This window comes from Myotis yumanensis, unplaced genomic scaffold, assembly GCF_028538775.1.
Source record: "Myotis yumanensis isolate MYYU_CA2020_CCGP unplaced genomic scaffold, mMyoYum1.0.hap1 SCAF_3, whole genome shotgun sequence".
In the NCBI taxonomy this organism is placed as follows: Eukaryota; Metazoa; Chordata; class Mammalia; order Chiroptera; family Vespertilionidae; genus Myotis; species Myotis yumanensis.
The window spans coordinates 110713170-110726424 of NW_027223754.1; the positions used below are offsets into that span (position 1 = coordinate 110713170).

The 13255-nt window shown below is 39.7% G+C and overlaps 1 protein-coding gene across 2 annotated transcripts in view; it reads left to right on the top strand.

Moving 5' to 3' along the window:
- The window catches only part of PARP4 (poly(ADP-ribose) polymerase family member 4), a 125666-nt gene that overhangs the window by 1286 nt on the left and 111125 nt on the right, over positions 1 to 13255 (top strand). For both annotated transcript variants that reach the window (XM_070409358.1, XM_070409357.1), the window contains exons 2-7: positions 3391 to 3523; positions 5428 to 5629; positions 6773 to 6839; positions 7736 to 7811; positions 9708 to 9821; positions 11477 to 11626. In XM_070409358.1, coding sequence (XP_070265459.1) covers positions 3392 to 3523; positions 5428 to 5629; positions 6773 to 6839; positions 7736 to 7811; positions 9708 to 9821; positions 11477 to 11626 — 741 coding nt within the window. In that variant the 5' untranslated portion in view covers position 3391. The remainder of the gene's footprint in view (positions 1 to 3390; positions 3524 to 5427; positions 5630 to 6772; positions 6840 to 7735; positions 7812 to 9707; positions 9822 to 11476; positions 11627 to 13255) is intronic.

Below are 13255 nucleotides of genomic sequence, written 5' to 3' on the forward strand. Positions count from 1 at the left end.
GGAAGGGAGGGAGAGAGAGAAACATCAATGTGAGAGAGATACATCAACTGGTTGCCTCCCACAGGAGCCCCAACTGGGGCGGGGATTGAACCTGCAACCCAGGTATGTGCTCTTGACTGGGAACTGAACCCTCAATCCTTCCATGCGTGGGCTGATGCTCCAGCCACTGAGCCAAACCACACTGGCCAGGGCACTTCTATATATTCTTTATTTATTGATTGATTTAAGAGAGAGAGAGAGAGAGAGAGAGAGACATCAATTTGTTGTTTCACCTATTCATGCATTCACTGGTTGATTCTTTTTTTTTTTTTACATTTTTTAATTAAATCTTTATTGTTCAGATTATTACAGTTCTTCCTCTTTTTTCCCCCCATAGCTCCCCTCCACCCGGTTCCCACCCCACCCTCCGCCCTCATTGCCCCCCCCACTGTCCTCATCCATAGGTGCACGATTTTTGTCCAGTCTCTTCCCGCACCCCCCACACTCCTTTCCCCCCAAGAATAGTCAGTCCACTCCCTTTCTATGCCCCTGATTCTATTATAATCACCAGTTTATTCTGTTTATCAGATTATTTATTCACTTGATTTTTAGATTCACTTGTTGATAGATGTGTATTTGTTGTTCATAATTTATATCTTTATCTTTTTCTTCTTCTTCCTCTTCTTAAAGGATATCTTTCAGCATTTCATATAATACTGGTTTGGTGGTGATGAACTCCTTTAGCTTTTCCTTATCTGTGAAGTTCTTTATCTGACCTTCAATTCTGAATGATAGCTTTGCTGGGTAAAGTAATCTTGGTTGTAGGTTCTTGGTATTCATCACTTTGAATATTTCTTGCCACTCCCTTCTGGCCTGCAAAGTTTCTGTTGAGAAATCAGCTGACAGTTGTATGGGTACTCCCTTGTTAGGTAACTGACTGTCTTTCTCTTGCTGCTTTTAAGATTCTCTCTTTGTCTTTTGCTCTTGGCATTCTAATTATGATGTGTCTTGGTGTAGTCCTCTTTGGATTCCTCTTGTTTGGGGTTCTCTGTACTTCCTGGACTTGTAAGTCTATTTCTTTCACCAGGTAGGGGAAGTTTTCTGTCATTATTTCTTCAAATAGGTTTTCAATATCTTGCTTTCTCTCTTCTTCCAGCACCCCTATAATTCGGATGTTGGTGTGCTTGAAGCTGTCCCAGAGGCTCCTTACACTATCTTCGTATTTTTGGATTCTTTTTTCATTTTGCTTTTCCGGTTGGGTGTTTTTTGCTTCTTCGTATTTCAAATCTTTGACTTGATTCTTGTGATCCTCTAGTTTGCTGTTGGAACTCTGCATAATATTCTTTATTTCAGTCAGTGTATGCTTAATTTCTAGTTGGTCCTTTTTCATAACCTCGAGAGTCTCACTAGATTTCTTGAGGGTCTTACTACATTTATCGGCAGTCTCACCAGTCTTTTTGAGGGTCTTACTAAATTTATCGGCGGTTTCTAGAAAACTCTTGAAAAACCTTAAAAGTGCAGTTTTGAACTCTATATCCAGTCATTTGCTTTCCTCCATTTCTGTTATTTGTGACCTGTTTCTTTGCCTCTGCATTTTTTATGCTTCTCTGTGTTGGTAGAGTGGCTTTGTGTGCTAGGTGTCCTATAGGGCCCAGTGGCTCAGCCTCCCCAATTACCTGAGGTGGACACTCTTGGTGCACCCCTTTGTGGGCTGTGTGCACAGTCTTGTTGTAGTTAAGCCTTGATTGTTGTAGGTATCACTGGGAGGAATTGACCTCCAGGCCAATTGGCTGTGAGAATCAGCTGTGTCTACAGTGGGAGAACTTCTGTGCTGAAGACACCCTTATGAGGCAAGACTTGCTTCAGTGGAGCTTTGGTGTTCACTGAGTCTGCCCCCTGAGTTTGTCCCTTATGGATCTGAGGAATTGTAATTGGATGGTCCCACTCTGACCACTGGGTACATTGGCTCTTGGATCTAAGGAGGTGCTAATTTAGCCTCTGCCTGAGGCTACCCAGCAGGAGTTACGAGGAGATCTGCAGATTCCCCTTCCTTGTTTGGGGCTTGGAGGTGCCCAAATGAGACCCAGCTTTGAAACAATGCAAGCTGCTGTGGGGCTTTGGGCCTTCTCTTGGAAGTTCTGGGTCTGTCTGGCCCAGCTGCAGTTTGTTAGGTAATTTTCAGATTGCAAAGGGCCAGGTCATTCATATGCAAAAGCCTTTGCTGCAGCTTGCGTGGGGCGGGGTCTCAGGGAATCAACAGGGTGGAGCAAGCAGCTATGGCTGATCCTCAGCCCTGCCCTAAGGGGCCCCACGTCTCAGTGTCCCGGTAATCGCTGCAAGCACCTTTGAGAGAAAGCCGCCCTCGAGTTCCGAGTTCTGCCCACTGCCAGACAGTCCAGTTTCTCCCCGTATGAGTCTGGGTCCCCAGAGACTCACCCAGAACTGGAGTTCAGAGCAGTTGGGAGCTTGTGACTCCCTCCCGATTCAAAAAGACAGCCGCTTCCTCAGTTGCCAGCCCTTGCCACGTGCGCCTCTGTACCTCTGCACTTCCGCACTTCCTCTGAGTCTCAGTGTGCTTTTCTCTTTCCTTCTAGTTGTAGAATTTCCATTCAGCCAGCCTTCCTGTGGTTCTGGATGATATCCGTTTTGTCTTTTAGTTGTATTTTTGAGTTTGCTGTGGGAGGCAGCAATTTCCGGTGTTTACCTATGCCGCCATCTTGGTTTTTTTCTGGATGATTCTTGTATGTGCCTTGACCTGGGATCAAACCTGTAACCTAGGTGGACCAGGAAGATGCTCTAACCAGCTGAGCTACCCAGCCAGGGCAATCCTTCTATATTTGATCTGTGACTACAATCTGTCATGTTTTCCTTAAAATGTATATTATGCCTGGCCCGTGTGGCTCAGTGGTTGAGCATTGACCTATGAACCAGGAAGTCATAGTTCAATTCCCGGTCAGGTCACATGCCCGGGTTGAGGGCTTGATCCTGTGATGGGGACGGGAAGGGAGGGTAAAGGGGAGGTGGGGGGTTCATGCCAGATCAATAATTCTCATCATTGATGTTCTCTCTCTCTCTCCCTCTCCCTTCCTCTCTGAAATCAATAAAAATATATATTTTTAAAAATCACATGTCTTAAAAAAATGTATATTATGAATCTATACCAAAGGATTTTTGGGTGTCATAATATCAGCCATAAAGGCTAGAAATTATTCTAAAACCAATATACATATTGCAAACTGAAGTAATGTCCAACTTTTGTGATTATAATATGATTGCAATATCTTTTTTAAAAAAAATAATGCCCAACTTTCCCACAGTTTGCATGTAGAACAATTCTAAAGTCACTATCATTTATATTCACTGAAAAGAAAATCCTTAAAAGTTATGACTTGAAACTTCTTTTCCCTACAGGATGACTGTAGGAGTCTTTGCAAATTGTACTTTCTGTTTGAAAGTGAAGCACTTACCTGGTCAACAGAAGAAAAAGCTACAAACTGACATTAAGGAAAATGGTGGAAATGTTTCCTTTTTATTAAATCCACAGGTAAAATATCCTAAGAATTCTTCTATGATAGACCATTGTGCCTGAGGAGGTGCAGGTCATGGTGAGAAAAGCAAGCAGAGAAACTGGCAGCAGGGAAGTCAGTGGAGGCAGGGGAAGTGACAGCTCCCACAGGGAATCAGCTGGAGAGAGGCAGAGGAGGGAAGACCACCCCATTCCATCTTCTCCTACTCCTGTGAGCGGTAGGACAATTCTATATGCCATGTGAATCTAATATCATTAGAGCACAGCCAAGGACACCAAAAAAGTAACATCAGACCAGCCAAGTCTGTTTTCAAAGGAGAATGTGCAGCATTTGCCAAAAGCACTCTAGTCACTCACCAGTATGTCAGCACTGGAGTGACACCTGTGAGGGTGGTTCTTATAGGACAGAAAAAAACCCATCTTTGTACTGCTTATTTAAAGGTGGAAGGAAGCTACCTTTTCTCTTGAAATGAACTGTAGGACTGACAGTTTAGATACAGAATTTCACAGCTAGATGAAATCTTGAAAATAACTAAGGTTACCCTGCTCTGTTTTAACCACCTCATCATAAGAACTAAACATTGAAATTCAAAGTTGTTAGGTGCCAGGTCTACAAGTACAGGCCCTGCCCCGTGCAGGCTCTTCCCTCTCGGTGGGCTGATGGGACCACCGCTTCCTGGACCACAGCCCTGGGCTTGCCAGTGGAAGGAGCTGGGTTTGTTCTGTGAAGCACAGGCAACTCTAGCTGGATGCTGGGTACTTCTCTGGCATTTGGTAGTTTATCCATGAATGTCAGATACAGAATGGCCCTCTTTCCCTCCAGGTTAGCCACTGACCTGTCTTAGGATTTCTGTGGATGATGAATTAATGCATACCTTTTATATCCTTTCAGTTTAAAGAATGCCAACACAGGTTCTCACTTTTAGAATTTCTCACATACAGGACTGCAACCTTTTCAGCAGTTGTTTTGCAAGTGTCTATAAACATTTGAAATGTGCATACCAGCTATTATAATGAAGGAGATAGCACAATATGTAATGACGAGGAATGATCTCCAAAATAAATTGTCAAGTGGAAAAGCAGTGTGTTTAGTATGCTGCCATCTGTGGCTACAAAGAGGGCTGTGTACTTGTATGCATGTTGTCTACATAGATTAGCTCAGGTTCCTTTGGACAGGAACCTGGAGAAATGGTGAGGAATAAATTAACTTAATATTATAATTTTACTTTTTAGATATTCTACAATGTGCATATACTACTTATTTTAAAATAAGTGAATAAAATTGCAAATTAACAAAATAATAATGAATACCCTTTAAACCTCTTATTCCACCCTTAAGGAAAAAACAAAGTTGTACAAGAAGTGTACATGAAGATATTCAGCACAGCATTTTTTTAGAGGAGTGAAAATTTGGAAAAAACTCTGGGATTGGTTAATCAATTGCCAAAACCGGTTTGGCTCAGTGGAGAGAGCGTCGGCCTGCGGACTAAAAGGTCCCAGGTTCGATTCCGGTCAAGGGCATGTACCTTGGTTGCGGGCATATCCCCAGTAGGAGATGTGCAGGAGGCAGCTGATCGATGTTTCTCTCTCATCGATGTTTCTAACTCTCTGTCTCTCTCCCTTCCTCTCTGTAAAAAATCAATAAAATATATTTAAAAAAAAAAAAAAAAAAAAAAAAAAAAAAACTCTGGGATTGGTTAATCAATTATGGTACATCCATATCCATAATCTTTAAAAATTGTTGATGTAAAAAAAATTTTAATGTAACAAGAAATTTTATTACTTATAAGAGTTTTAGAAATCTGAGGGAAATTGTTGCAAATTACCTTCAAACAAGACTTTTCAAGGGTGAAAATTACAGATACAAAATAATTTAAGTTTTGTTTCTACTAAGGCATAATGAATTGATTATTTTTTCTTAGTGTACACATATAATCTTAGACAATGCTGATGTTCTCAGTCAGTACCAACTGAAGTCTATCCAAAAGAACCATATCCAGATTGCAAACCTGGATTTTATATGGGAATCTATCAAAGAAGGGAGACTCTTGGATGTAAAGAATTACAATCCTAACAAGTCACTGGACACCACACTACCTCCTTATCAAGAGACAAGCAGTTCTGGTAAGTATTTCATATCAAACATTTTGGTTTGTCAAAGATATTACAGACAAAGTATGGTCCAGAAATACTACCTAAAAATTAGGCTTGTTGTTATCTCAGAAAATGGGCAGCAAAATAGCAAAGGACAAAGATTACTTTAGCAGAGTAGATTTGTCAATATTCAGTCTAGTGTTGTCAGAATCAGAATGACTACAAAAAACACTGGTAGCTTCACCCTGGCCGGGTAGCTCAGTTGGTTAGAGTGTCATCCTGATATGCCAAGGTTGTGGGTTTGATTCCAGTCAGGACGCATACAAGAATCAACTAATGAATGCATAACTAAGTGGAGCAACAAATCTCTCTCTCTCCCTTGCTTCCTCCCACCATTTCCCCTCCTCTCTTTCTATAGAAATTAATAAAATAAAAAATTTAAAAAACACACAGATAGTCTAAGAAAACTTGATGTGTAATTTTAACTGGGAGGAGGAGGAATCTTTGTGTTAAAAAGTTATCATCACAGCTTAACGACTGGACATTTTATGACCAGCATTTGGCTAAAGAAGATTTTTCCAAAAGATAATTTCTCCAAAAGTAGCATATCTCTGCCCTAACCGGTTTGGCTCAGTGGATAGAGCATCAGCCTGCGGACTCACGGGTCCCAGGTTCGATTCTGGTCAAGGGCATGTACCTTGGTTGTGGGCACATCCCCAGAAGGGAGTGTGCAGGAGGCAGCTGATCAATGTTTCTCTCTCATCGATGTTTCTAACTCTCTATCCCTCTCCCTTCCTCTCTGTAAAAAATCAATAAAATATATTTTTAAAAATTTTTTTTAAATCATCATTCTCCCCTTTAAAAAAAAAACAACAAAAAACAAAAGTAGCATATCTCCTTTATTGTTTTAAAAATATTTTTATTGATTTTAGAGAAAGAGAGAGAGAGAGAGATACATCAATGATGAGAGAGAATCATTGATCAGCTGCTTCCTGTATGCCTCACACTGGGGATTGAGCCTGCAACTGGGGCATGTGCCTTGACCAAGAATTGAACTATGACCTTCAGGTTCACAGGTCGACACTCAACCACTGAGCCACGCTGGTGGGCTTATTAGCTCATTTTAATAAGTCTTTGAGTAGTTAACAAGTGTTTTGTTTGTTTTAATTCTAGAAGTGAAAACAGACAAGCTAAGCCTGGACAATGCCACAGAGAAAGAAAACATCGTGAAACTTACTAAGTAATATCTACTTTTGGTCATTAAGACTAGACAGAGTTTTTATAAACCTCAAGCACGGTATTAAAATGCTATTAGTATATCAGTATTTTTGGTAATATTTTAATTTATGTTGCTTATTTAACTCTTTATTAAGTTTTTATTTAATATTTTTTACTTCAGTTAGTATAGTGATAATTATTTTATCTTCTCAGTATTATATGAGATTGGATGTAATTGTGACATTGATTTGTAAAAAGAAAAACCACTGGAGATAAGAGTCTGCTCACTCTGTTACCTTACTGAATAGCCTTTAGAAACACTTTGTTAATCTCTACCTGATATTTTTAAAATATAATAACAACCTTCCAAAATGGAGTATGCGAGTCTGAAGCTCTACATGGCTTCTTAAAGCGTACCCAAGACTACAGTATCAATTAGGCATCACATTTTGCCTTATTTTACTTGTTAATAGTAGGTCTAAAAGAGAGAACAAGTATCAAAATTAAAAGTACAGATTAATAAAATAAAGGGGGCTTGACTGTAGTGCCGAGAGGTGAGTGCCTGTCTGCGGTGATATGGTGTCTCAGGGAACATTGCAGAGTGAACGCAGGCTGCCTGTCTGTGAGGGGATGTGCTTTCTCCAACACGGTGGCCTGTTTCTTTTATACCTATGCTTTATACCACTCCCCGCTATCCAATATAGGCACACAGTATTTGGCATCAGAGCTCTAGAATTACGTAAAGGACCTTTTGATTCCACAAGACCTTTTGACCATTTTTAGAATTTGTAAGGAGGCATTAGGGACTTATAATGCATTTTGAATGTAGTTAGGAGAGGTACAAGAAAAATTCTAGGAAAATCCTATGTAGTCTAAAAGTAGATTTTAATATTAAAATTTTACTTATACACATTTCAGGTTTTATACAGAGAATGTTGAAATTCCTCATTTTCCTCAAGATTTTGAAGTTGCAAAATATAATATCTTGGAAAAAGTAAGAGTTTGATTTCTATTTGGGGAAAAAAGCTGTCTGAATGTCATGTGATTATTCTTTCTGTTTGATAATTTTCTTGTTTTGAAAAATTGTGCATATCCTGAATAATATTTCTTAATATATGAGTTGCTTTTTAATAATCAAGAAAATTTTTACATTTAAAATGTAATGGCCCTGGCTGAGTATCTCAGTGGGTTAGAATGTCATCTCTGTATGCCAGCTTTGGGAGTTTGATCCCTCCTGGTCATGCAAGAAACAACCAGTGAATGCATAAACGGATGGAACAACAAATCAATGTTTCACACTTGCTCTCACTCTCTCTCCCTTCCACTCTCTCTAAAAATTAATTTAAAAAATTTAATGTTTAATTTTTTAAAAAATATATTTTATTGATTTTTTATAGAGAGGAAGGGAGAGAGATAGAGAGTTAGAAACATCGATGAGAGAGAAACATCGATCAGCTGCCTCCTGCACATCTCCTACTGGGGATGTGCCCGCAACCCAGGTACATGCCCTTAACCGGAATCGAACCCGGGATCTTTCGGACTGAGCCAAACCGGTTTCGGCTAATGTTTAATTTTTTAGTGTAAAAGTAATTGCTCATAATTACTGATTAAGTAACTCATGCTCATAATAAAAATGTAAACAGTACGAAATGTTAATATGATATTAAAAATAAAGGTCCTGCCCAGGCTGATGTGGCTCAGTTGGAGTGTCGTCCTATACACCAAGTGGTGGTAGCTTCAATTCCTGATCAGGGCACATACCCAGGGTGTGTATAGGAGGCAACCGATCATGTTTCTCTCTTACATCAATGTTTTTTTTCCCTCTCTCTCTCTCCCTCTCTCCCTTCCTCTTTTTAAGATCAATTAAAAAAAATAAAATAAAAGTCCTTCTTGTTTTTAATAGTTTCTTATATTTTAAGAGTAGATTTGATACAAGTACTTACACCATCTTGAATTTCCATTACTTTTCATTTAAAAGAAAAACATACCCTGGCCAGTTTGGCTCAGTGGATAGACTACAGGGTCGGCCCTTGAACTGAAGGGTCCTGGGTTTGATTCTGATCAAGGGCACATACCTCGGTTGAAGGCTTAAACCCCGGCCTGGTTCAGGCGCATGCAGGAGGCAAGCAACTGATGTGTCTCTCTCACATCAATGTTTCTCTCTTTCTCCCCCACCCTTCCACTGTCTCTCAAAATCAATGGAAAAATATCCTTGGATGAGGATTAAAAAATATAAGTAAATTAAAAAAATACTTTTTTTTAACATCACACAAATGCAAATTAACTTTGGCATTCAAAATGATGCTCCATTTGTATTTTTAGGTATTATAATACAACATAACTTGAAAATAACATGCCCTCTGTAATAAAGAAGATCTGAAAAGTGGTACCATTTAAACATATACCGATATATCTATAGTAAAAATATGAGAGGGAAAAATACTGAAATATTAATAGTGATTATATATCTGTAGTATGATTTCAGGTGATTTTTATTTTTACTTAGTACTTTCTGTATTTTCTACATTACATTTCCAAATGAGCATATATTACTTTTATAATCAACCTTTTTTTAAAAAAATCCTCATCTGAGGATACGTATTATTGATTTTAGAGAGAGGAAGAAAATGAGATAAAGAGAGAGAGAAACATCTATGGGTTGTCTACTATACACACCCCAACCGGGTATCTAGCCTGCAACTCAGGCATGTGCCTTGACCAGGAATCAAACCTGCAATCTTTTGGTGCACGAGGGGGTGGGGATGGGGGGATGGGAAGGGATGCTCCAACCAACTGAACCAGCCAGCCAGGGCTAATCAACTTTTTAAAATGGCGTGTGCAGTTTGTTGTTTAATGAATGCAATTTATGAAAGACCAGCTCTTTTTCCAGATGGGGACAGAAGGAGGTCGAGAAATTGCAGTGGTGGAATTGCAGTGCTCCCAGGACCCCGGATACCCAGCCTTCCTCATAGTTGCACACTTCCTCCCAGATGGTGGCACTGAGGTAATGATCTTTATATCGATTCCCATGTGTTTATCCACCCTTGTTCATAACTAGTTCCCTTAACATTGGCCAGTGAGCCAGCCAACCTGTTCATATTTTTCATTTTGCCTGTAAATAGGTTTGAAAAGTGGAAACGTGTTCCCTTTTGGAAAGTGTCAGGTGAGGAGAGCAAGGTGAACCCAGTGCCCCTTGACCAGAGCAGCACAGGGGGCTCATCAGAGGAAGATCCTGTATGGGGTTCTTGCTCCTGTTCTGAGTCACTTACAGAAACTTCGCTAATGTATATACCTCTCAAAGCAACTCATTCACACACCTCATTATGCACCTACTTTGTACCACGCAGTCTGCTAGAGGCTGGAACCCAAAGATAAAAAATACTCATACCTGTCCTCAGAAATCACCGCCTGGGAGGAAACACCACATTCATGACTTTAATCCGCTGTGACGGTGAAATGTCTATGAACTGTTGTGGGCTCTGAGTGGCAAGGAAGGCTTTGCAGAGACCAACCCAAAACAGTATGAAACAAAAATGAAATCAGAACTAATACCTAAAGTTCAAAGAAAGTGCTACAAAACCATCAAGCCATCTTCTATCTAGACATTCTGCTTATAGACAAGAAACAGCAGGGTGCACAGGTGCGGCTCAGTAGGGGAGTGGTCCCAGGAGCAGTTCACTCAGGCTATGGACACACTCACTTTGTTCCCATGCCAGGGTCAGTTCTAGGCAAGGAAGGAGGCTCACATCAGGTGGGTGCAGGTCCACCGAACTTAGAAGCCCACCCACAGGAGTCCAGACCTCTTATAAGGGGCCTGGGGTCAAGATGCCCTTAAGGGAGGTGCCTGTTGTCGGAGTCCCTGCTCCCAGGGAAGCCCAAGGTGCAGGTTTCCCACCTTCTGTTTATGGTTCATTCATTGACCTCCCAGTTCCAATGCAATTGATTAATGACAGGTTACTATTACCCAAGCAATTTTGCCTAATATTACACACCACCCTTTTCAGGTTTCCATGGGAATAGCTAGAAACTTTAATCCAAGGTCAGATGTATTCAAGAAGAGGAAAAGTTTTCGTTAACCTTTTACCCCAAAATGTGGACTATATTTCGTGGAGGATTTAGTTGTGCGGGTAAAAACTAAGTAAAAATCAAGTTTGAAAACCATGATAGATGTGTTACCTTTTTTTTTCTTCATTGAGAAAGCAAGTGAGGCTGCTGCCTAGGCCAGCCTGCCCTTCCTGCTCTCTATATGGAGAGCTGTTGCTGGGTGCCTTCCTCCCTTCAAAAGCCTGAGTCTACTTGGCAAGTCTGTTCACCTTGTTAGAAATGATCCTCACTTAACCAGCAGAGAAGGAGCTGTTCCAGAAGAGACTCTTGTAGCTCACTCTTTTCCATTAGTAAACCCTTTTGATGGAAAATAACTTAACCTCTACCTTCTTAAGTGAAGTAGCTTGAACATGACATGCTTCTTTTTGCCATGTTTGAGAGGCGTCCTATAGCCACCAGTCCAGGAGGAGGTTTATACGTGTCATGACTCCCTTGACAATAGCAGGGATCTAATGCTTAGTTTATGTTCTGGTACATAGTCCGTGTCCAATAAAGATTGATACTAAGTTACTGTATCCTCATATCCTAACACTTTGCCACATACTCTGTTCACAGCCTAGAAAGCAGTTCTCTGTAAAGCAAACCTCTGAAGATGCAAGTGAGTACTATGAAAATTACCTTGAAGAACTGAAGAAACAAGGATTCCTACTAAGGGAATTGTTTACCCCTGAAGCCACCCAATTAGCATCTGAAAAATTGCAAGCAGTAAGATTGGTTTATCCATGTTATTTTGTGTTATTGATGAATAATTTTTAAGAAAAATGTTTCTTTATGGCAAATAAAAAACTGGCAGGAGAGAAGAGTGGTAGTTAGGAAAAGGAAGAGTGAACCCACACAAAGGCATGGAAGCTGAGCTAGAAGTGAGTTCCAGGATAAGCCCCCAAACTTATGGCTTATTTCAGCAATAAGTCATCACAGATTTCAAAAGATTTCATTATAACCTAGGCCAGTGGTCGGCAAACTCATTAGTCAACAGAGCCAAATATCAACAGTACAACGATTGAAATTTCTTTTGAGAGCCAAATTTTTTTAAACTTAAACTATATAGGTAGGTACATTGTTATTAACTTAATTAGGGTACTCCTAAGCTGGCCTTTGCTAAAAACGTCCTCAGTCTGATTGAGGTACGTTCGCTGAGGTCGAGCCCTTCCAACTTTCCCATCCACACTCGTCTTGTATACTTGTTTCGTCTATTTCAGTGATGGCGAATCTATGACACGCGTGTCAGAGGTGACATGCGGACTCATTTTTTTGGTTGATTTTTCTTTGTTAAATGGCATTTAAATATGTAAAATAAATATCAAAAATATAAATCTTTGTTTTACTATGGTTGCAAATATCAAAAACTTTCTATATGTGACACGGCACCAGAGTTGAAGTTAGGGTTTTTCAAAATGCTGACACACCGAGCTCAAAAGGTTCGCCATCACTGGTCTATCTCCTTTCGTTCATCCTCTCTATATGTCCAAACCATCTCAACATACCTTTCTCAATCCTCAACACTACATCTTCTTTCACTCCACAACGTTCCCTAAAATTAACTTAATAAACTTTACTTACAGTTTTAAGTCTTAGTTAAACTATAGGTACGTTGAATAAAACTTGATATCATACTTAATAACGATATTATTTATTGATAAAATTAAGTTCCTTACAATATCCATAAAATTAAATCATGACAATGACTGACAAACACTAATGTGAACAATGGCCTTGCATCTCCTTGGAAAGTTTGGGTAAGTCAGGTTTGTATGTTGTTGTTTTTAATTTTAGGCACGATTCCAGGTTCTCATCAATAAGACGACTTCTCAATTTACTCTTGATGAGGTTCATGCTTGAAAATGATTGTTCGCATAAATATGTAGACCCAAATAAGGAAAGAACAGCAAACGCTAGTTTTTTTCAGTTGATTATATGAGTCAGGAATACTATTCCAGGTGTTAAAAATCAACATATCTTCCTTCTCCAGGTCTTTCAAAGCAGACCACTTGTGCTGTGAACTAAGTTCACATTTGTTTTTCTCCAATATTTCTATATCAGCACAAAGACATTCACATTTCGAGCTCCACAGTTCTTTGTTTTTTAAATCCAGCAATTGCATTTCAAAGTTGCAAATGTCAATATCAAAGGGAGAAAAATTTAATTCTGTTACAGTAGCACTGAGAGGTTTTTTAACAAAGGCTAACATCGCTTTGCTGTTTCTGAATTCCTAAAACCTGTTGAGAAAAGCTTCCCTCATATTTAAAAGTGTTATTTTGAAATAGCAAATGTCAATATCAGAATTATTTTCTTGGCGATGTTTCAACAGGCTTGGAACATGGGCCACGAAGTTTC